Source organism: Peromyscus maniculatus, chromosome 10 (assembly GCF_049852395.1).
Source record: "Peromyscus maniculatus bairdii isolate BWxNUB_F1_BW_parent chromosome 10, HU_Pman_BW_mat_3.1, whole genome shotgun sequence".
NCBI lineage: Eukaryota > Metazoa > Chordata > Mammalia > Rodentia > Cricetidae > Peromyscus > Peromyscus maniculatus.
In genome coordinates, this window is record NC_134861.1 from 21,073,494 (window position 1) to 21,097,295 (window position 23,802).

Genomic DNA, 23,802 nt, shown 5'->3' on the forward strand with positions numbered 1-23,802 from the left:
GGGTTGCACGTAGCTCATGCTGGCCTCAGACTTGCTATTTAGCTCAGAAAGATGACCCTGAATTTCTGAATGCTGAGATCACAGTCTTTCTTTAATATGCCTGGTTTATGAGACTGAACCCAGGGCCTGGTGTGTGCTGGGCATGCACTCTACCAACTGACCTACACCTTCAGCCCAACTTCCTCTTTCTGAAACATTTTTTAAATGTTTCATTTAAAAATATTTCAATATAATAAAACATTATCAATATATTTAAGACAGTAAGTTCTTGGAACATCACTAAATTGTAATCTCCATACTACTATAAACTACCTGTATCATGGTTTGAGGTCATGGTGAACATCTTTACCTGAGAGTAACGAGTTAAACAGCAAAGTATTTCATTTTCTAAAACAACATGTTATTTATATGTGGCATCATTTCCCAACTTGATTCTCCTTGGTGTATTTTGTCACCACCACAGACTACCTCAGGTCTTTCCCCCCAAAACCTCTCTCACTGGAATTAGCTGCATACAGCAGAGCATGTGTTTAGAAGGCTTAGGGGTGAATTCAGATACAAAACATTTTCCTTCTGGGCAAAGCAATAAAATGGCATTCTTGCTCCTCCCACTGTAAGTCAAACTGAGGTCAGCTCCCTTGTCCCACTATCTGTTTAAATAAACTGGCCTGGCTGTTTGTTTCTCCAGTGCCCTTTGACCCGTCTCATCCTCCCTGCTTCGGTGACGGAATGCTTTACTTTTCATTGTGAAAGAAGCAAAATCATCGAGAAATTTCTAAACCAGGAAACCAACAAAATGCCTTTAGATGGGATGTGAACATAAATGGACTTATTTTCCTTCTTAACACGGTGTTATTTTAGGAGAAATCAGTAAAAATTGTTAATACACACACACACACACACACATATACTGAAATTACATCATGTAGTTAAAGAAAATAGTGTTTCTGAAGAGAAGTAACAAAGAGAAGGATAAAACATAAATTAGAATGTATATTATAAAGACATTTTCTAATTGCTACAGAACAGTCTTTTTTTTAACAACTGCTATTCAAATATAACTGGGACATGGATGTCAGGAATGTGACTGTGTGAGCCACTGAGATGGGCAGTTGTATACCTTTTCTTAATAGACTATAAGAATATAATAGAATATGTACTACAATTTAGGCTTTTAAAGTAAACTGTTGAGTTAAATAAGCTTTAAAGGTTAGAAATGTTTTATCTGCCATTGTATATTACTGTACACACACACACACACACACACACACACACACACACACACACACACACACCTTAGTTACACACTGCTTTTAAGAACAAGACTCCCTTTCTGTAGGTGGTAAACAGCTGAATCAAGGAAAGAAAGGTCTTCTTCTGTCTGCACCACACAGCAGAATTTCTGCTGGAGACCCAATTATCTTCTTTCTCAGGCTAAGTTTTACAAAGGAAAGCAAGATAGCAGGGTGACCTTCTAGCTTTCCTCCATGTCCAAATAAACAGATGTGTTTCTTTCTGACCTGGTTGTTTGTTTAGGACTCAGAGACCTTCTAAGGAAGAGTGGGAGCCTACAGGAAAGAAAATCTCCCAGCATCCGAGACTTAAGAGCATCTATAAATTGAATTTTACTTTTTGCAGTTTAGATGGACCAGACAAGGAGATCGCAGGCTGCATCTGAATTTTGTTTTTAACAGGGAAGTTCTGGTTTTGTTTCTTCACCTCACTCTTCAGTTGTTGGATGTTGCATGTCATAATGTGTGTGTGTGTGTGTGTGTGTGTGTGTGTGTGTGTTATGTGTGTGTTATGTGTGTGTGTGTAAGTGTGGTGTATATGTGTGGTATATATGTTTTTGTGTGTGTGTGTGGTTTGTGTGTATGCACGTGTGTCTGTGTGGTTTGTGTGTATGAGTGTGGGGTATGTGTGTGTATGTATAAGTGTGGTGTACATATATGTGTAGTGTGTGTGTACGTGTGAGTGTGGTGTGTATGCATTTGTTTATGTGTACCTATGTGGTTTGTGTGTATGAGTGTGTGGGGGTGTGTCTGTGTGGTTTGTATGGGGATGTGTGTGTTTATAAGTGTGGTATATGTGTGTGTGTTTCTGTGTGATTTGTGTTTGAGTGTGGGGTATGTGTGTATGTGTAAGTGTGGTGTGTATGCATGTGTGTCTGAGTGGTTTGTGTGTATAAGTGTAGGAAGTATGTGTGTATGTGTAAGTGTGGTGTGTGTGTGTGTGTGTACGTATGAGTGTGACATATATGTGTTTGTGTATGTGTGTCTGTGTGGTTTGTGTATATGAATGTGGTATATGTGTGTGTGTTTATGAGTGTGGTATGTGTATGTCTGTGTTTATGTGTGTGGTGTATGTGTGTGTGCGTGTGTGTGTGTGTGTTTTCCCACTCTGCCACCTTGCTTGTCTCCTTTCTCTCTTGGGTTTGGAATCCAGGATGGTTTTCTAATCAGGAGCCGGTGGAACTGCATTCTGAAATGGCCCTTTAGTCTTTGTTTATCATCTGCTTTTTGCCATGGTCCCAAACTTTGTTACTAAACTGAATTCTCAGAGACCAGGAGGATGAGGAGAGCTTAGTGGGCACCTAGCAGGAGCTGAACCCAAGGTAGAATTGCCCAGTTCTGAAGCCAACACTGTCTACGGCTTGACTTCCCTTCTGTAGGTCACTGGAATAGTGATGACAGCTAAGGGGGAAACAGCCATTCACATGGCTGTCTTCCCATTACCAGCTCTCTTCCTCAGTGGTTAGTGTTCACTACAACCAACATAAGTAAAGAGAGCCCACGTCAGCTACGCTGGGCATCCTACAGGCAAGCTAGGAATCCATATAAAATCCAAGTGGCTTTGTTTCCAAACAATGGCCCACTTCTCTGTTGGTCCTACAGTCTTACTGACCAGCTAGGAATAAGTAAATAGAATGGGCTAGACCTGGGTTTATTGTAGCTTGCACCTTTCTAAGTATGGAGAAATGTCATTTTCCAACACCCTCAAATGCCCGAGAAGATAAAGTAATCCATAACTAGGAAATTACTTCATGGGGGCAGATGGCTTGGCCAGTTAAGGGCTTAGGACAGCCAACAAGGCCTAATGGTGGATGACTTGAAGTTGATCTCTGACCTGTACACACTTTCATACACACATGAATGTGAGCCTGAATACACGTGCACATGCACATACAAACACACACACACACACACACACACACACACACACACACACACACACCTAGAAATGATCACACTGACTATAAAAGTAAATTAGTAAAAATGCATTGATTAGTATTAGTTATATTTATAAATAGTTCCATATATATTTAAATAAAATAAATATCATGTATTCCCAAATACAACTTAATTACTGATAATTTTTGTATATAGTATTCTTTATTCTATTAAAAATCAACAATAAGTACATATAATATTTAATTGACATAGAATTTATTTGGGGAATTTTCTAAAGATTTTTCTTCTTTTAATTTTAAGAGATCTAATGAAAACTTTAAATAGAAAAAAATCTGACATTAGAAGATAATTGTATAATTCCAGAATTTTGTTATTTTTCTATAACATGAGCTTTCTTTACATAATATTCTTTCAACCTTATGAGAGTTAGTCAAAGAAAACCATATCTACTTTTAAGATAGTCAGCATTCCCTTATAAATTTAAGGCATGCTTTATAGACAAACACTACAGGAAAGAGTTGTAGCCATCTCCCAAGTAACTCTTTGTTCTTTCAAGCAAAAAATTTAGCTGAAAGAAAATCTTCTACTGAAAATCATTATTGCAGATTTACATTTACTTATTGGACTTAATGATCCGATACTGATAGTCTTCAGGATTCATCCTTTCTACAAATCATTTCTTTGTGAAATAAAATTTTATAAAACATGCTAAGATGCTCAAGAAAGTTGACTCAATCTCAAGTCAAACCTTATGAAATCCTATTTTTGGCATCTTTTCTGGTTTCTTAACCTCCTCCAGGATCCGGCAGCTCCCAGGCTGCAGGCCATCACTCATGTCTGGGGGTGGGAGCGAGGATGGCTGAGGAGACAGGGAAAGGGGGAGGGAGCTCTCCTCCATACCCACTCGAGAATCATAATGTCAGATTGCTCAAATCACAGGAATTCCACCAGAGGATGAGAAACCAGAGGCAGGGGGTGTAGGAAGAACTGATGCTGTCTAGCCGGAGCAAAGAAGTTAATTACACGCAGGGTTTCTTCAAAGCACCCAGTGGAGGGGTCATCATTTAATTGACAATGACAGTGCAGAGTCACAACAAAACCCACGTGCTGTTTTGGACTTACGACTGAAATAATTTTAAGATAACTCATCACTGCATGGGTACACACCACAGGAAATCCCCCTCGCAAGCAAATGTCGTAACAACATTTGGGTTCTAAAAGCCATGGGCTTCCTGAATCCTTTCTTCTGGCTTGAACTCTTATCCTCGCTTTCTACCCACTGCCTTCTAGAACACTAAATCCTGAGGGCTAAATTTGGTAGAATACACGGTGAGTGCATTTTGATAGGCTTAGTGAAGGAAGACCGAACGTTTGGGAAAAACTTAAAGGAAGGGGTAAAGAGGGGGTTCAGTCAATACAATGCTTGCTACACAAGCATGGGCACCTGGATGTGATCCCCAAAAGGCACGTTTGAAAAAAAAAAGTTAGGTACAGTAGTTTGCATCTGTAATCCTATGGCTGGGAAGGAGGAGACTGGCAGATCCCTGGAGCTCACTGCCAATCAAAGGTGAATCAGACAGCTCCAGGTTCAGTGAGAGACGGGGTTTCAAAAATAGAGTGGAAAGCGATAGAGAAAGACACCTGCTCCTACACAAGCGCATGCGTGCGCGTGCACGTGCACACACGCACACAAACGTACAATCACAAATGTAAGTGTCCATTGATGTGAAGGTTTGAGTTTGTGTAACCATAAACATAAGGGGAAAAAGTAGTTTACCTAAGTCACATTCATTTAAAATGGTTATCTGCACAATGCATAAGCGATCGCTAAAAGTAGTTAAACGCTCTCTGTGAAGGAAAAAGCTTTGGAAACTATAAAAATTTTACCAAAAGGGATGTCATTTTTCATTTTGTAGCTGAGCCTTTTTTCCTCATTTAAATACTAATTTTCTCATTCACAAAAAGATTGTATATAACTGAGCATCCCGAACGCATAACTAACTAAACATATACATTTAAAGATAATTCTGTTGTTGTTGTTGTTTGCCAGTCTCCTTTATAAAGAGGAGCAGATAGTTTACCACACGAAGCAGGACACCTTTGAGAGTGAATAGACAGTGAGCAACAGACATGACCATGGAGCCACTCAGGCAACTGAGATAGAGAACCATTTTAATGATTAGATATGCAGTATTTTTCTAATGAACACTGCCTTAAATGATCACACTGAAACCCCATTGCATTAGAAGCCTAACTTCCTCATCCACACAGGACACACTAAATCTTAGTCTCCTCTTGGAGTGCCTCTGAATGCTTGCCTCTCTCCAGCACCCTCCCTTCGCTTGTCCCAGCTTCCCACACCTTCAGTGACTGTAACTTTCTGGCCTTGGAACCTTCGCTCACACCAAGGGAAGGCTTCTTACAATGTACCTTGTCACGCAGTTTTGCCTGGTCACAGAATTTAGCTACAGAACAGCATGGTCCCCATGACCCGCAAATGGGGGTTTGTGTCCATTCTTTCGAATGGTTCCTGGGGCATTCTGTTTCAACCAGTAAAACAAGATCTAAACTCAATGTCATGTCACAATATGTACTCTGTAAGCCCTAGAGCTGGACATGGAGCCATGAACACTGCAAGGCAAACCCTGCTCCCTGAGGTAGATGAGGAAATGGAGGAGACAAAAGGCCCCCTCTTAGAAGCTGACAAATGAGGCCTGGGGGCGAAGCTTTGAAGGATGTGTGTTCACTGTTGGGTTGCTGGCTGCTGGTGTAACTTTCCTTTTCTTTTGTGTTTTGTGATTGTTTGTTTGTTTGTCTGTCTGTTTGTTTTTGAGACAGGGTCCCAACTATGCAACCCTAACTGGCCCAGGTCTCTGTAGACCAGGCTTGAACTCGCAGAGATTTGGCTGCCTCTGCCTTATGAGGGTTGGAATTAAATGCAAGTATCACAACATCTTCCCTCCCTCCCTCCCTCCCTCCCTCCCTCCCTCCCTCCCTCCCTCCCTCCCTCACTTACCCTACTTCTCTCCCTCTTTCCCTTCCTCCCTCCCTCCTTCCTGCTCCCCTCCCCCTTTCCTTTTTCCTCGGAGTCCCATGAATCCTAGGCTGGCAGGCTTCAAACTGACTGCTTAGCCGAGGTCGACCTCAGACCCCTCGCTTCCACCTTCCAAGTGCTGTAGGATGATAGGTGTTCCCTACCAGACTAGGTATTATGTGGTACTAGGGATTGAACCTAGGACTTCCTACGTGCTAGGTAAACGCTCTACCAACCTAGATACATCCCCAACCCCTACCCTTTAAAAACAAAATATTATATGCGGTATCTCAGTCAAAACGCTAGGCCACTGTCAGGGAAAGTCAAAACAGTGGCTAGTCGAAAGAGCCTGGGAGCTGAGTGGGAACATGCCACTGACTGGCCCGGAGATGAGAGCAGCATGTAGGTGTATAACCACAGCGATCTAGTGGCTTACCGTGAAGAAACTTGCTTTGCTAGTTGTAAAACTTAATACAGGAGTTGGTGAGATCATTGCCATTATAAGTCTCAAAAAATACGTACTAGTAGAAAGCTCATAGCAGCATGAGCTGGAAACCCCACAAATGGTCACCAGCTGGCCCAGGACTAAACCGGACACGTTTCTATTCTCACAGTGCATCACTGCTCAGCCAGGAGTGAGGTGCTAATAATCCGCGCTGCAATGTAGATGGACCCTGAAAACATGAGGTGAAAGAAGCAATCACGTAAGATCACCTAAGACCGCAGCTTGTGTGTGCATGTGTGTGTGAAATGCCCAGAATAGGCGAACGTGGAGGCAGAAAGCTGAGTGGCTGCCGGGAGCTCAGGAAATAAGAGGAGTGGCAGTCGTCTAAACGGCACCCGGTGTCTTTTAAAGTGGCAAAAACATTTAACAGTTAACGATGGGAAAGGTTGCAGAGTTCTGTGAACGCAGCACTGAGTCCTGGGGTTTAAATGAACAAATGCTATGACCTGTGCAGCCTGCCTAACAACGAGCTAAGAACGAGTTCAGAAAGAGAGGCCCGAAGACACTCCGGACAGGAGGCTGCTTGTCCCGGCCTCTTGGCTGGCAGCTAGCGGCCCACCAGATGCAGGGCCCCCTTTGTCAAGGGATGCAGAAGTTCCCACCCAGCAGCTGCACCCGAAGGCTCAGTAGCACAGGGTTTCTAAAATTCTAATCCCTGATCCCTGGTACAGCACTTCAAAAGTCATGTTTACAATTTCAAAAGAAATAGCATGACTGAAAGCAAAATTTAATTTTCAACATGCCCCCCCAAAAAAACACTACATTCACTCAGAATGATTATCACATGTCTCTTTTGGTTCCCCAACTCTCCAAGCCCGAAGGCTGGGAATTCCAGTCACAACCAAGTCCACTTCCGTTTCCATGAACAACCCTGCCAGGTGAGCAGCCGAGGCCACCGAGGCCACCGAGGCCACCGAGGCCACCGAGATCCTATGGCCTCTGTACGCAGACAGTTATTTCCATTAGTGTTTTCAACCCCGTACCCCCAACCATTTCCAACCATACATGAACTCTGACCCAAACGAGGGATCAGTCAATCACAGCAGATGTTCTTGTAACATAGACCACACAACCCTTCAGTCAGCCAGCAGCCAGCAAAAAGACTGCTTTCTTAAAAAAAAAAAAAAAAAAAAAAAAAAAAAAAAAAAAAAAAAAAAAAATTCTGTACCCTAGAGTAAAAGTACTAAAAACTTCAATATATGTTATTTAATCAGGATGCGTTTAACTTCCATCCATAAGCAATATATTGTTTTTTTTTAAAAAATGACTTTATCACTGGGTGGCAGTGGCGCATGCCTTTAATCCCAGCACTTGGGAGGCAAAGCCAGGCAGATCTCTGTGAGTTTGAGGCCAGCCTGGTCTACAGAGCAAGATCTAGGACAGACACCAAAACTACACAGAGAAACCCTGCCTGGGGAAAAAAAAAAAAAAACAGAAAAAAAAAGCCCAAAAAAAGACTTTATCAGCATTAAGCCAGATCTCACCAATGACAGGAAACTCTTTTTTTTTTTTTCTGAGCTAAGTTACATTTAGGACCCAAGATGGATATTCACCATGGGCCTGCAAGACTTACTGCATTTGAGGAAGGAAATAGCTTTCCCTTCTTAAACGATAGTGTGTAATCTTGAGAGGCACTAGTTACTTGAGGATAAAAAACAATAGTGTCTTTAAGGGTATCAAACAGATGAAGTGTTCTTGTTATTTATTTGTTAGTGCTGAGGTGTGACTAGAATGAAAGAGTTAATTACTTCCTAAACCAGTAAGCCAACCTAAAAACTTCTTTAAATGCAAATAAGTGGAGAGAAACATGTTCAGTGATCAATCGGGGTGGCATTGAATGGAGAGCCCCACATTTGCCAAAAATTACAGACATTCATTCTATGTGGTTTTATTTATTTATTTGTTTATTTATTTATTGTTTTTTTTTTTTTGAGACAGGGTTTCTCTGTGTAGTTTTGTTGCCTGTCCTGGATCTCGATCTGTAGCCCAGGCTGGCCTCGAACTCACAGAGATCCGCCTGGCTCTGCCTCCCGGGTGCTGGGGTTAAAGGCGTGCACCACTGCCGCCCAGCCTACGTGGTTTTATTTTTGAATGTTGTGCTTTCCTTCTAAAAAAGAGAATTTTCTTAAACATAATTGAAAATAGCCCTAAATATCTACACAAAGAGCTGTGGTGTCCACACATAGGTGTAAGCACAGACCGGATCCTAGACATTTGTCTTTAGAAATCCCCCTTCCACTGAGCCCACGGCGCCCCTTCCACTTTTGAGAAAACTTCTATTTAACAAAGAGGCAACATTTGCCCCCCATTTTTCAATATTTTAAGCTGACTTTTTAACCACTCAAATATGCTTTTTGTTTTCTGTAGGCCCAGCCCTGAAGCAAGTCAGTGATGTCAGGGAGGGAGAGAGGGTCTCAGCCAGCTCAGGGCTTGGTGCTTAATGCTTAATCACCCAACACCGGGCTCAGCAACTGTTGACACAGAATAGGTGGAGATCAGGCCCGTGCAAGCAGAAAATGCCAGGAAGGCAAACTCTATGTAAACACACTCAAGACAGATCTGACAAGAATAGACCTAAGCCTGACTTGCTGGAGAACCACGGTGTGCACAGCTTCACCACCCCTCACAGCTAAATCTGCTTCCCCTTGCAAAGTTCCTTTGAGATGATCCAGAATAACATTTAAACACTTGAATACATTTACAGAAGACAGCCGAGACATCCGTCCCCTTGATTCCCACAGTGTGAGTTTCAAATCTGCTCCTGCTTGCAGGATTTATGTAATGTCATAGGGTTCTCCCACATACGCCTGGAGTGGAGCCAGACGAAGGCGGGGAGAAACGGTGTGCACACACAACCACAATTCAAAAAGTTGTTTCTCCTGACCTACAAAACTCATTCGGAAAAGCAAATGGGGAATGCTTAAACAATCTTTTAATCTCTAACTGACACCTGACAACCCATTACTTAGAGATTATTAATGCACCCACTAAAAAGTTTGTCATGTACAAAATTGCTAGAGAAAAAGATTGAATGCCTGAGGAAAAAAACAAATTTTGCTGTACAATAACTTCAGAAATTTCAAGGCTATTATCTGCCATGCCCTTCACAGTCTCATCGCACACTGCTAAAAACAACTGATTTATCTTTATTATGAATCCTCAAATGACAGCAGACATGTTTTTCATGTCTTGCAATAATGTTTAATTTCATCTAGTCTTTATTTTACAGTGTTTGATTTGCTTATTTAAGAGGAGAGAAAGTAGCAACTTTTTAATTAATTTTCTTGTGTGTCTCTTTATCCCAGTGCTCTCCCCCTCCATCCCTACAGTCAAGCTATGATTAAACCAACTTCCCAATGCTCCCCTTGTTTCTTCATGCGCTCTACAATCTAGAATACAGATCCATCAGGGGCTAGAGTTCTAACTAACCAGCCCTACGTGTCTACTTTAAAGTACGGGAAGCTGATATCTGGGGGGGGGGGAGGGACGACCTACAGAAGGACCCACAGGTCATTGGTCAGGAATGAGGGGGACGATTAAGCATTTGAATCAGTGTCAGTTCTTTGCTATTCCCTCCCCTTACTCAATGACTTGCCCTGTGTAAGCTTTACATTCTCCTACGGCCCTTTTGCCGCCTGTGGAGACAAGCTCTTATACCTTAGCCATCATGCTTCCTAGGACCCACTTCCCATGATGAGTTCCGGATGCCTCATTTCCAGTGTTCTACTCACACTGGGGCTGGTCAGCACATGGCACTCACTCTGGGGGACCTCACCACCCACTTCTCTGACTGAGTAGATGCTTGTACTAACACAGAATGAAAAGAGCCAACCTGGCTTAATGAGGTCTTTCCACAAGTACGTCTAACCCATGCACAATGTTCAAAGTCAGTCCACAAGCCATTCCTTTCCTTGGTTGAAAGGAATCACAGACATCCAGACCAACACACTGTGTTCACGGTGAATGGGTCGCCCAGCTCGGAGCCTCACTTGATGTGTCTCAAAGCGCTTCCTCAGCGGGAAGCCTGAGTTTCAGGTGTGTTGTATAGTCTTGCCCTCATAATCTTGACGCTGCTGGCTGCCTGGGAGGGGAGGCAGCAGTTCCAAGACTCAGGGTTTGGACTTCCATGACGGAAGGAGTCCAAGTTTCCATCCACCAAGGTGAAGCAAGGCCTACCCCTTCTCAAGGAGCGTTCATCTTCAACAGTGTTAAGAGTATGATTTTATACTGGTGGGGGAGGGGCGGGGGGGGGGGGCGGCGGGGGGGGGGGGGGAACCACTGAGAAAGCCAATGATGTGAAACTTGAGCAAACTATACCAAATAGAGCAGAAGTCATCTTCTAAGAGAATTGTTTGCAGGAAGTTTTACAGATCTACAGACAAAAGCAGGCTGTCTGTTGAACTCCTGAAAAATCTCTGACATGACAATACCTGGAGGGTTCTCAGTTCACAGGCCTTTGCCCTCAGAGCTATTCGCTCAGTTTCCTTCCCAGCAATACCCTGGCTGTCTGGCATCTCGCCAGCCCTGTCTCTGGCAATATGCAAGCTAAACAATTCTGACTGATTTCAATATTTTCTTATGAGCAGCTAGACAATATTTTATCTAGTGAGTATTCCTGATTGCTCTAATCTGAACGGAGGGGAGTAAGTGTCTGTAAAGGTAATATTATTAGAACCGACACCCCAGGTGAAAAGTATAGCAATTAACTGAGGCTTAACGAACAACACATTCTGAAATGTTCCTGGGAGTTGGTCTGTTTATATTTCTCCTTTTTTTGTTAAAACACTGCACCTGTAACTCCATTGATCAATTAGGAAGTCTACTTTAAATGGAGGTTACTCTGCAATTCTCCAAGGGGAAAGCGGAAGCAGCTGCGGAGTAAAATGACTCTGTGTGTGTGTGTGTGTGTGTGTGTGTGTGTGTGTGTGTGTGTGTGTGTGTGTGTGGTTTCACCCCTAGGTGACTTCCAGCCAGGGAAAAATCACTGCACGGTTGCACTTCCATTTTGCACTTGAGCGGCAGACAAATGACCCCAGAACCCCTCACCCTGAACACTGCTATGGGTTGGGTTTTCCTTTTTCTCTTCTTTTTTACATCTGTTTTTCCCTTGTCTGTGTGTCAGGCCTCTGCTTAGCTTTATTGACAAAACAATCTGTGCCTAATGTTTAAACAACATCTGTAAAATGTATTATTAAATTACATCAGAAGAAAAGCAGAACAATCCCATGGAACCCACTGACCCCTATTGATTTTCAGATAAGAGAAGCTGAGAGGATAATTTGTGAATGTTTTAACATTTACATCTAAATATGTCTCTGTATTTATAGAATCTTTGATTACTTATAAAAGTATTTGCTACATTACTACTATAATTCAGAAATAAACTTGACCTTTAACTGTTGAATCTATTATAGTAAAGATCAGATTTTCTAAAAATAAGCTTCCATTTTTACCTGCCTGTAGCATAAGAATCTAGCTCCCCCCGCCCCATGGGTAACAAATGGGAAGTGATGCCTGAATGCCTGTCAGTTTTAAGGGCACTAGATGAAGGACCTGGGAAGATCCAGTATGAATTCTAAATCTAAAATCTATCAAGGACACTAGTTCTGATATCTTATCAGATGTCAGGGTATTGCCTAGAATTTTATACACTCCATTGATAGGAAGGGGTTTTCTCTCTAGACACATGCCAGATTTCATGTATACTGTACATTTTGCACCTTCTCCAAACACAGAATGATAATTGTATGTGCACTGGGCTAGAACTCTGCTGAGACAGGAAGTGTCTGGGATTTCCAGCCAGTACTGTACAGCTTAAGACATCAGTTTTTGTTGTAGGGAATTCCTTAGTCTTCAGCACTGGCCTAAAATATATATAAATGAGCTTTTATTCGACCACTTATAGTTTCAATGTATAAAAGTTGGTCTGCTAAAGATAAAAAAGAACCAAATATTGGCTTTGAATTTATGTGCATATTCATGTATGTGTTTGTTCATGTATGTGTATGTATATGTCTTTAAACATCTACCTGGGGGGAAGGAGTCAGGAGTAGATAAAAACACATTGCACACATGAAATTCTCAAACAATAAGTAAAAACACATTTGATAAAAGACTTGAATACTGAAATGATTTTCTGTGTGTGTGTGTGTGTGTGTGTGTGTGTGTGTGTGTGTGTGTGTAGGCCTGACTGTCCTAAAACTCACTCTGTAGACCAGGCTGACCTAGAACCCACAGAGATCTGCCTGCCTCTGCCTCCCAAGTGCTGGAATTAAAGACGTGCGCCACCACCGCCTCGCTCTGAAATGACATCTTAACGCCCTGTCTACATATTGAAATATTTAAAGACATCAAGAGCCGTCTACTGCCAAAACTTACAATATTTCTACTTCAAATGAAAGAAAGGCTCAGCATGTTGCGATTGTTCTCAGAAGCACCTGTCACAACAACAATGAGAAGAACAGAGAGAGAAAGTTCCCAGATGTTAATTTGACCATTTCCCAATGAGACTGTGTAATGAAGGAGTCAAGAGGAAGGGGACACCAGCATATGGGCAGGCTGTATCTCACAACTGACCACGCTTTGGGTCTAAACTCCTCACAGCACTGAAGTGCGTAGGCAATTAGTCATAGCAGTTGACTAGGAGAAGCCATGCACTATCTCCTTAAATCAAATAACACATTTGAAATACTTGAAATATTTTAAATACTTTAATATTCTGGGTTATTTGAATAATGGCCTCAGATCTCAACAAACTATGTTGGCGTAGGTTTAGTCTTACAGCCTCCCATGTGTGTGATCAATATCTCATTCTGTCCCAGGGCTCTCCTGCCAGCCATGTTAAGATCCCTATTCTCTAGTTTTATTCTGACCAGTAGAATAACTAAGAGTGTTTTGCAGTTATATTTTTATCTCTGTTTTCTCTTCGTCAAGTCTGTCTTATTGTTTTACAGTGGGATTCTTCCACTTCCCTATTCCCCCATCTGTTTTAGTCTTCATCATCTGACGTGTAGTATATCCTTTATGTCAACAAAAAGAAAGAAAATGGGCTTAGTGATGGTGGGAAGGAACAGTGCCCCATAGTCCCTGTCTCATCTTCCAGTTGAGGCCTCACTAAAGCTGCACCAGCTACGGTTTCTATGACAAGCTAGCAACTAGACATGAGTTTATAGTTTTCACTTAACATACTGTTCATTTCAATACACTATGTTGCTGCCAATAATTATGACTGATCTACACCCAACCTGCCCTTCAGCATTTTATGAAACATCTTCAGCAGTGACTCATAGCATATACAAAAATTTACATGTGTGTTAACAAGTTTTAAGAAATCCAAGAAGAAGGATGGAATTTTTTTTTAGGTTGTAACTAAATGAAGTGAAGAGGAAGTCTTAAGACATTAACGATCATTTTTTAAATTAGGATTTGTAGAAGCAAATAATCTCATGGGCCACTATTCTATGTAATGAAAGTATTTATTTGCAGGCTCTCCAAAAGGCTTTGTGTGTTTTTATTATGTGAAGGAGAAGGAAAACATGCTGGCCTTCTCTGTCTTTAAGTCTTCAAACAGGCCATGGTTTAAGATTCTATGACACCTTTAGTTTTTAAAAGTACCATCATTATTTGCATATTACTTCCTACCTAAGGTCTCAAGAAATATGTATCTTTTCCTAGCTTCTTTTTTGTTTGTTTGGTTTTCTGAGACAAGGTTTCTTAATGTATCCCTGGCTGTCCTGGAACTCACTCTGTAGGCCAGGCTGGCCACAAACTCAGAGATGTGCCTGACTCTGCCTTCTGAGTGCTGGGATTAAAGGAGTGCACCACCCCCACTTGGCATTCACAGGCTCTCAAAAAGAGAAGGTTTGGAAAATGTTTTGAAACTTGAATGAAACACGTAAATGCCATTATTCACTACACTTCAAGAAAACAACCCATCTCGAATGTTTTGGGTTACTTTAGAGATGTTCTCTCCAGGAAAGTTATCAATGAGGCCAGAGAAATTGACAAATGGGAAGCAATTGAGGTGCAGGGAAGAACTGTTTCTACACTCAGAAAGGACAAGGCAAAAGGGAGAGCCATGCACTCTGTCCCATATCAAAGAAGTAAAAGTGATTTTGAAGTTACCTATCTGCAAAACGGAACTTCAGCCTTAAGTCTGCATATACTTTGAAAATTGTTTCACAGCTTCCTAATTCCTAGTCTTCCTTTTCTCCTCTCTAATTACAAAGTAAAGACATGAAACTGGGGCCGTTGGCTGATGAAGACCTGTAGCTCTCTGGTAGATCTTGTGCAGAGACCCCAGGGAATGATGGTTTATATACATCACCTAGCACCACAGGAAGGCCCTTATGCCCCTGCATTCATGGGAAGTGTCCCATCAGACAGGCTTTGCACAGCAGAGGGTGTTGAATTTATTCTGGTAACTATGTTTATGAACAGAGTTTGCTAGCAACATTGAGGACGAAGAGAGATGGCATGTATGATAGACAGCCAGCTCCTTAGTGCTCCTTAGTTTGAGCTCAGCCTGCCACTCCTTCATGTTCCCCAAAGATCATTTCCCAAGGAGATGCCACATTTCAACTGCCCCCATTGCATTGTGACCACCTCACCCCACTTTAAGCCTAAAAGCATGATTGTAGATGAATATATAAAACTCATTGTCTCCCTCATGGAATCATTCAGAACCTCTGAAAAACCAACTTCAAATAGGCAATATTGACAGTCTTGAAGATTTCAAGACAATAGCAGATAAAAACAGGCAAACAGCAAAGTCTCCGAGGCAACAGAACTTAACACATTTAGATACAGTATGACTTCAGTGGGTTCCCTGTCCACTAAGAGGGCTGCAAAAAATTGATCTCTGAAGGCTGTGGTAAGGTCACAGAAATTGATAACCCTTACAAGCGAAGCTCATGTGAGTCTGTCTGTGTCTTGCAGATAGTGCACTTTGTAAATTAATCCTCCAAAGGCAAATATAGCATAAGTAGCTTGTTATCTCTAAAACACTAAGTTGACGAATACATGGGATTATATTGACAGAAATTACATTTTCTGTAATGGGGTTTAATATATCTGAAATATCTCCCAAAGGCTCGAGGCTCGCTAACAGTGAAGGGTCTGTTAATGTAAGTACAATGGACATCAAGAACAAATTTATTCACCGAAATGGATTAGGCTATGTAATCAGAGAGTCTGTAATATTAATCTCTGACACCGACTGAACAGAAAGAAAGACTTCTGCCTACAAACTGTCATTCTCGGTGTTCTCTCTTCTCCGACCAGGTTTTGAGGCTTTCTGGATTTTACTGCAAAGAAGAGAAGATTTCTCCACTATAAACACTGATCTGAAAATATTAGAACGACTAATTAGATATCCTTAGTTTTAGAGGCGATTGGCTTTCAATACCCTTCAAATATGACAGTAGGCCTCGGTGATTATCCTAGCATGGCTTTTAGCACGGTCACAAAGGGCACTAAAGCACACTGTCTTAGAGCCTCGGGGCCATGCTGCTGGACAATTAGTCAGAATATTATTTGTCAGTACTCAGTGCATAACATCAGCCAGATCAGGAACGGACACTTTACTTGGAAATAGTATTGAGTAGCCCTCAGCTACATGAGGTTGTAAAGACCTTCAGAGAAGAAAACAACTTTTTTCTTCTTCAGTACTTGAGTGTGAAGAGAACTCCAGATGCTATCATCTAATGGATAACCCTGACGAAAGCTCACTGAATTGGTTTCTCTGTGAATCTAAAGCAGCTATGTAGTAATGGTAGATTTTTCTTCTTTCATAGAAAATAATACCATACCAACTCTATAAGTTATCGTAAAGAGATAAAGCCAAAGAAAGGGATACTATTTCAGGGTCAGAGTGAATAGTCACCAAAATACGCTCATCCCGTGCATAAAACCTGTTGATTCATAGAGGAGGTGGAAGGCAGCACATTCTGTTTTCCACATTAGAAAGCAATCCTCCACATCAGTCCAGTTTGTTTCCACCTTTATCAGCAAGCCACTAGGGAAAGCAGCAGCCGCTGGGTGTGGCTTCTTCATGCAGTGCATTAACTGCAAGTTGCCAGAGGGGGGAACAGATTGTCTGTCAACTCCAGCCAAGTTACTCACCAATTGTTCACTTGAAGGATGGTGAGGCCTGTGTCTTGTGCCAACTGTTTTTTCTGTTCTTCAGAAGGGTAAGGGTGCTGAAAGAGAGAGAAGAAAAAAAAAAGGTATGTGTACAGCAGGCAATGTTTATAGCATTTTGTCAATAACCTAAGTGTCTAGTGAAGTCTATAATTAAAGGTAAAAATGCTGAGGTGTGTCACTCTTATTAATGGAATACTACATCATCTAATTAATGGCAGTAAAAGACAAGCCAATTATAAAGATTAGTGAAGTGGATAGATGTCTATTTAGGATACTTGCAGAACCTTGATACTGAGTTTACCCTTTAACAAGTTTATTTGTTGCAAGGCTAGAAAGTTTATTGTGATCCTCTCTGTGTTTTTTTTCCGAATGTTGTAAGGTGAGCTCTCTCTCTCTCTCTCTCTCTCTCTCAAAATATCCCTCTGATTTAATATACTCTTAACTGAGGTCCCCAGTATTTAAGTGTGACATTCTCCCTCCACAACACGATAGTGCTGTGTTAAAATATTAAAACTAAGCTACGTATAATTTATTTAGGCCTCTCTTGTTTCAACTTTTGAGCAAAGCACCAGCAAGTAAAACTCAACCCAAACTGGTGTCATCTCCACTGTCAGTTTGACAAGCTTTGGGATCACTTAGGAGACCCCCCTCTGCATGGGTGAGGATTAGCTGAGGGAAAACCCCCCCGTCTTGAATGTGGGCCCCACCATCCTGTGGGCTATAGTCCTATACTAAATAAAGGGGAACGAGGAAGTTGCTGAGTGTCAGCATTTGGCTGCCTCTAATTCTTGTCTCTGGAGATATGAGAGAGAATGCAGTACCAGCCCCAGGCTCCCACTGCTGTGCCTTCCCCCACACTCCCCCGCCTGCTCAGCACCTTCCTTTCCAAGATGGACTGTATCCCCTCAAAGCCTGAGCCAAAACAAAGCCTTTCCCCATAGGCTGCTTTCACCACGCTTTGTTATTGTTATTGTTGTTTTTCATTTCCTGTTGCTCTTTTTGTTTTTGCTCACAGTGATAGGAAAAGCAGCTAATACAGTTTGTTTCCACATCTAAAGGTCAACATATGCTAGGATTCTGTGTAAAGGCCAATAAAAAGTCCAAGATCATGCCGGGCGGTGGTGGCGCACACCTTTAATCCCAGCACTCGGGAGGCAGAGGCAGGTGAATTTCTGTGAGTTCGAGGCCAGCCTGGTCTCCAAAGCGAGTTCCAGGAAAGGCGCAAAGCTACACAGAGAAACCCTGTCTCGAAAAAAAAAAAAAAAAAAAAAAAGTCAAAGATCATATATGAGCTACGAAGAACAAGCCCAGCTCTGTTCGTCATGAGGAAGAGAATACAAAAAGTATTGATTGCATAATTAAATAATGAAATGAATGTGGAATTCTACTGAAATTTGCTTGTGGGAATATTTTCTGCTCAGTTGTCAAGTGAGTCTAAGTTGAAACATACCTACATTTCTAAAGTACAGGAGGGCAGCTGGGGGTGTGGTTTCCACCTGTGGGGACATTGGCTGGCTTGAAAGGTTGCTTGCCTCTAAATGCTCCCCTGATAAAGTTGTCCTGACAGTCAGTCCTCTATTCTTAGTCCAATAGGAACGAGAGAGGCAACCTCAAGACTCAGTTTAACTGTGTGTGCCATGGAAACTAAATTCTGGTCTATCGGATTACAATTAACATAGCTTTTAATCTCATTAATAATGTCTGGTCAGACGTTTAAGAAATCATTAATGACCACATCAGTGCTTTTACATGTAACTTTAAATGTGTCCTAGGTCTAGACACGTGGGGTAGGCTTATGGAGAGTGGCGATACAGTGATTTTTCCCATAAGCATTGTCTTTGATTGCCACTTAATCAATAAATACACAATTAGAATGAGGCTTTGCGTTCGTGGAATATAATGCCTTTCTCTAAAGAGCTTCAGGTATATTTCAGACAGGATGGTAATTAATCCCATTAGATCCCTGTGAGTAACATGAATGGAACCACCATCCCCTTGTTTCGCAGGTGAGACCGGCAGCCAGGGGAAAGGACGGCCAATAGGGAGAGTTCCTCCTTCTCTCCCAGAGTCTAAGTCTTCAAACCCTCTACACTGCTCACATAGCTTGCAGAGCCAGCCACCAGCTCCACCCTTTCAGAGCCATGGACTTCTCACCTGGTGCTTGCTCTCATCCGGCCACACTGTTCTCATTCCTGCTCTTCTAACACACCAAGGTTCTCCCAACTACACCCCTCAGTGTCACTGTCAGGGTTCAGCTCAAAGTCAGGTACACACACACACACACACACACACACACACACACACAGATACATGCACACACAGAGACACATGTACACACAGGCACAAGCACACACACACACACACACACACACACACACACACACACACACACACACACACACCATCCAATACCACACCATGCGTACACATCTCATCTGACATCAATCTTTCCCTCACTCCCTGATAGCTAGCATCATTCTCTGAAAACCTTTTTCTGAGTCTGTGTTTTCCTTGGTGGAGTGTCTTCTCACCCAAGTACCAGTTTGAAATTTATTGCTTCGTTATTCATCATCCTTAAGGTCCAGATAAGTATGTAATGGTAAATTAGCAGCTATAGTTTAAACAAAAAGAATAAATATAACTGAGGTACCTTACCCAGATACTATCTATTCAAATTCAACACCAAAATAAATAATAAAGTGTCTTTCCGAACCCACAGAAAATGTAGGCATCCACACCTGTATTTTCTTTGCTTCAATCCTAAAAGTGGTGTTGACTCATGTATTCAAACCATAATGAGCTAGGACCACACACAACATAAAACCAGGTATCACGACCAGTACAGAACTAAACACCACCCAATACCCTACGTTTAAGACATAATTCCTGTTGTATAAAAGCATGACACACAATTCTCATCAAATGAATCTCTTTTCTTAGAAACAGAACACTGAATTAGAATTTTATATATAGTAGTTCTGTGTCTATACTAGTTGAAAAATTGTATATAATATGAATGACTCTATTAGAGCATATAAATTATGCTGCACTTACTAATTATAAGAGTTTGAACATGAACAACTTTTATAACCCCCAATTTTGTGACTGTGAGTCCTAGGATCCATAGAAGTTAAAGACTTCTCTCACTAGCAGCTCTAAACAGTAGTGTCCAATAAGAATTACAAACTAGGTTTTGAAATGGGCAATTCTCTTTTTAAAAAAATTCTTGCTTTCATTATTTTGGTTTTTCGAGACAGGGTTTCTCTGTGTAGCTTTGCACCTTTCCTGGAACTCACTCTGTATCCCAGGCTGGCTTCAAACTCACAGAGATCTGCCTGCCTCTGCCTCCTGAGTGCTTGGATTAAAGGCATGTGTCACCACCCGGCTATCTTGCCTTCATTTTTCTGTGTGCATGCATGCATATCCCTGTGTGTACCCGTGTATGCGTGTGTGTGTGTGTGTGTGTGTGTGTGTGTGTGTGTGTGTGTGTGTGTATGTTATATAGATGCATGCCACTACAGACATGTAGAGGTTAGAGAACAACTTGCAGAATTGGTTCTCTTTTTCTACCAAGTGGGACCCAGAGACTGAACTCATGTTATCAGGAGCCTTTACCATCTAATCATCCCCAAATACTCAGTCTTTAATATGCAGTTGTTGATGCTATTTGAATATAAAGTTATAAACATGGACATATGGGCATTCTCGTCTGTAACATTTTCCGCAGTATTATTTCCTTACAGTTTTCCAGGACCTAGGAAAGTTTCTTCCAGTTAGTTTTCAATAGAATTAATAAATATGTCGATCCTTGCTCTTCAGTAGGACTGAGTTACAACATCTTTTGTCTTGTCTTGTTGGCTGTCTCATTGCTAGGACCAGAACTAGATGGAAAAATTAGTATTTGTGCCATTCATCTTGAGCTACTTTGAAAATTGAAAATTGTCACAGCAATTTCCTTGTCCTGTGTTTTTCAGAAGTATTTTTGCATGCTTGTTTGTGAGCAAGCTTTACATACATTCTTATAAGACAAATGGAATTCACATTTTATTTATGCAAATGGTGTCAGAAAAATTCTCCTTGGATCATTAAAATTACCTGAATCATTACAGCTCCAAGGAGCTGCACTGCAGCCCTCCCTCTGAATTCCACAGCAAATATCGCTTGTTTCTTCACATCGTGTAGTTTCTGATTTCATAATTTAAATATCACAAAATGAGAAAGGTCTAGGTTTTTTTCTTCTCCTCTGTCACTTTTCATGTGATCTGATTTTAAGTAATTGGAACAAACTGTGTCTAATTTCATGCAGCATAATTGCTAGGCAGCCCCAAGCTATAGAGACCCAGCACTCTGTCTCCATTAAGCAATTCTCAGCTCTTTGGGATATATTTTTTATGTAGATATGAATGAGCCTGGATAAAATGAAATGTCACAATAATTTGGACATTATTAATAAGAGATACGTATGCCAAGCAGTAGGCATAGTGTGTGTGTGAATATATATATGTATATATATATATACACACACATATATATGTATATACGTATATATAATTGAATATAGATATAGATATTGACTAAGTTGAATATTCTAGTGAATGGCACCCAGGATCCTGTACATACTGGGATATCAGCAATTTCCTTGTCTATGGTAGAGGAGCTATATGTTTTTCTTTCTTTTCATGGTTCTTGACCTTGATGTCCCACAAACTCTCAATTCCTTTTTTTTTTTAAACTATACTTGCCCAAACTGCATGAAAACTATGATTCCATGTAGCTGATACTCACTCAGCCAAGAAAAGTAGGCTTCTAATATAAACCCCAGTAGTTCAAATATCTCAAATCCTAGGAATCTTGACTAGCTAGGCTGTTTGTGGATAGTATGGGTTATGTCTTTGTAGACGTAGGAAAATGGCCTGAGCAAAACAACAACAAGCCAACAAACCAAACGCCCATGTGCCACAGGCAGACTCCTGTACAATCACTCACAGCCCCACTGTGTTCACCCACAGGGTGAGTGAGGACACTCAACAGGCAAAGGCAGACACCATTCTGCAAGGGTTCAAGGATCCCCGAAAGGTGTCATTTCAGGGCGGGCGAAAAGGGGAAATTCAGTCCAAACCATTGCGACTAAAGGCTTCTGTTCCTTTTTGGCATTTCCCTGAGCACCTATCCTTTATTGCATCTAAATGACAAGTGTACTGCTTGACGAAAGATCAGTGGGTTCTTGTGAAGGAAAGACTTATTGCACTGGCCTGATATACCAATCAACTTAATCACTCTGGGATATCAAAGTAAATTTGACCACCATCCAAGAGACAGTGGGGGAGACCTTGCTTTTGCTGTGTACATTAGCCTTGTGCCATTATCTCTTAAAAGCTTAATTATTTGCAAACAATTGATCAAGATGGGAATTTGAGAAAGGATATGCAAGGGCCACTGGGAGACCTGCAAAGCATTAAGAGAGCAAACGAAATTACCTCTAGATCCTACAATAAGAATTAACGATTGCGAAGGGAGAGCTAGGCAGCGTGGTAACTGCAAGGGTTCTGTCTGCAGTGCCTCCCATTTGATCTGCATTAACACCTCAGGACTGAGTGAAAGCCATAAAACAGTGATTATGTATGGGCAAATCTGACCCTCCCTTCCTGCATTCAACCTGCACACATGCATCAGTCTAGTTTCACTGGGGAGAGCAGAGATGCTGGACTCGAAGGGGAAATCGGTCACTTGCGAAGAATGGGACCCCAGCAATGGGGACAAACTCACAAAATGACCATCATCATTTCCCCAATCAGCGGCCTGGCTTGCCAACCGTTTGCCACTCTTCATGCATTTCTAGATACACAGAATGACTTCTAATAATGACCTAGTAGAGAGCAATGGTCTTACAGCTTTATCAAAGCACAAAATGATCCCCAGTGTACATGTCCTGTATAACTGTAATAAAGAATATATGACCAAAAAAAAAACCCCTAAAAATAGCTTGTATTAAAGTTTAGTCTGAACTGTCATTTTTACTAGCCACAAGGAATAGAAGATGACAGAAAGAAAATGGCAACTCTCTAAAGAAAATTTATCTTAGTGCAATTCTACCTTTATTTATTGAGGTTGGCATGGGAGAACCTCCCATAGTGATGGCAGTAATCTGGTATTTACGAGTTTACAATACCTTGGAAGGGAATTTATTTATTTAAACAATCAAGCAGCCTTTTCAGATGAGCATCAATGGGAAGAGACAGAAACTCTCCCGTACACACAGATGGAAAATGTCCAGCCTTATATCGTAACGACATCCTGGACCAAATGGGCTCCTTTCATCCAAACGTCCACCCCTGGCTGCAAATGTGGATGCCAAGACAGTGATGAACTTTATCTTATCTGCCCTGGTAACCAAGTTTCAATAACATCCCCTCCCTCACCTCCTTGCCCACTCAAACAGCACATTGTAATGGCAGCAGAAAATTTGAAAATAATCCTGTCCAGAGCTCTCCGGTGAGATAATGGAAGGCCACATGGCCCCTTCTCAAGCCTCAGATTAGTAATTTCTTGTGACACAGAAGTGCCTCTATACAGAAACTGCAAAACAGCTATAACAAAGCAATAGAGGTAGAAGCAATTTTCAAGCCAAATGTTACACGCTCTACTTTAAAAGGTATGGGAATGGGTACTAGAGAGGCCGATCTAACACAAGGAATTATGGCGACTGTCCAATATCAGCCTTATCAAGGCAATGTTCTGTGGCTTGGCTGAATATGTTGGAAGAACCATTTCAGAACTTCTTTTATCCTTTTTCCTCCAGCCTTCTGCCTCCTCCACAGCTAAGTTTAATGCATTAATATAAGTTGACCTTGAGCTAAACTCTGGTATGTGATAGAGAGATACTCCCTTTTAAGAACAGGGGGGAACTACCATATGGCTTTTAACCATTA

General features: G+C 41.5%; 1 protein-coding gene across 4 annotated transcripts in view; it reads right to left on the minus strand.

Annotated features, from left to right (window-relative positions):
* Meis1 (Meis homeobox 1) overlaps positions 1-23,802 on the minus strand; it is a 142,498-nt gene that overhangs the window by 8,314 nt on the left and 110,382 nt on the right. For all 4 annotated transcript variants that reach the window (XM_006974826.4, XM_006974829.4, XM_042285585.2 and 1 more), the window contains exon 9: positions 16,853-16,929. In XM_006974826.4, the coding sequence (XP_006974888.1) occupies positions 16,853-16,929 (77 nt within the window). The remainder of the gene's footprint in view (positions 1-16,852; positions 16,930-23,802) is intronic.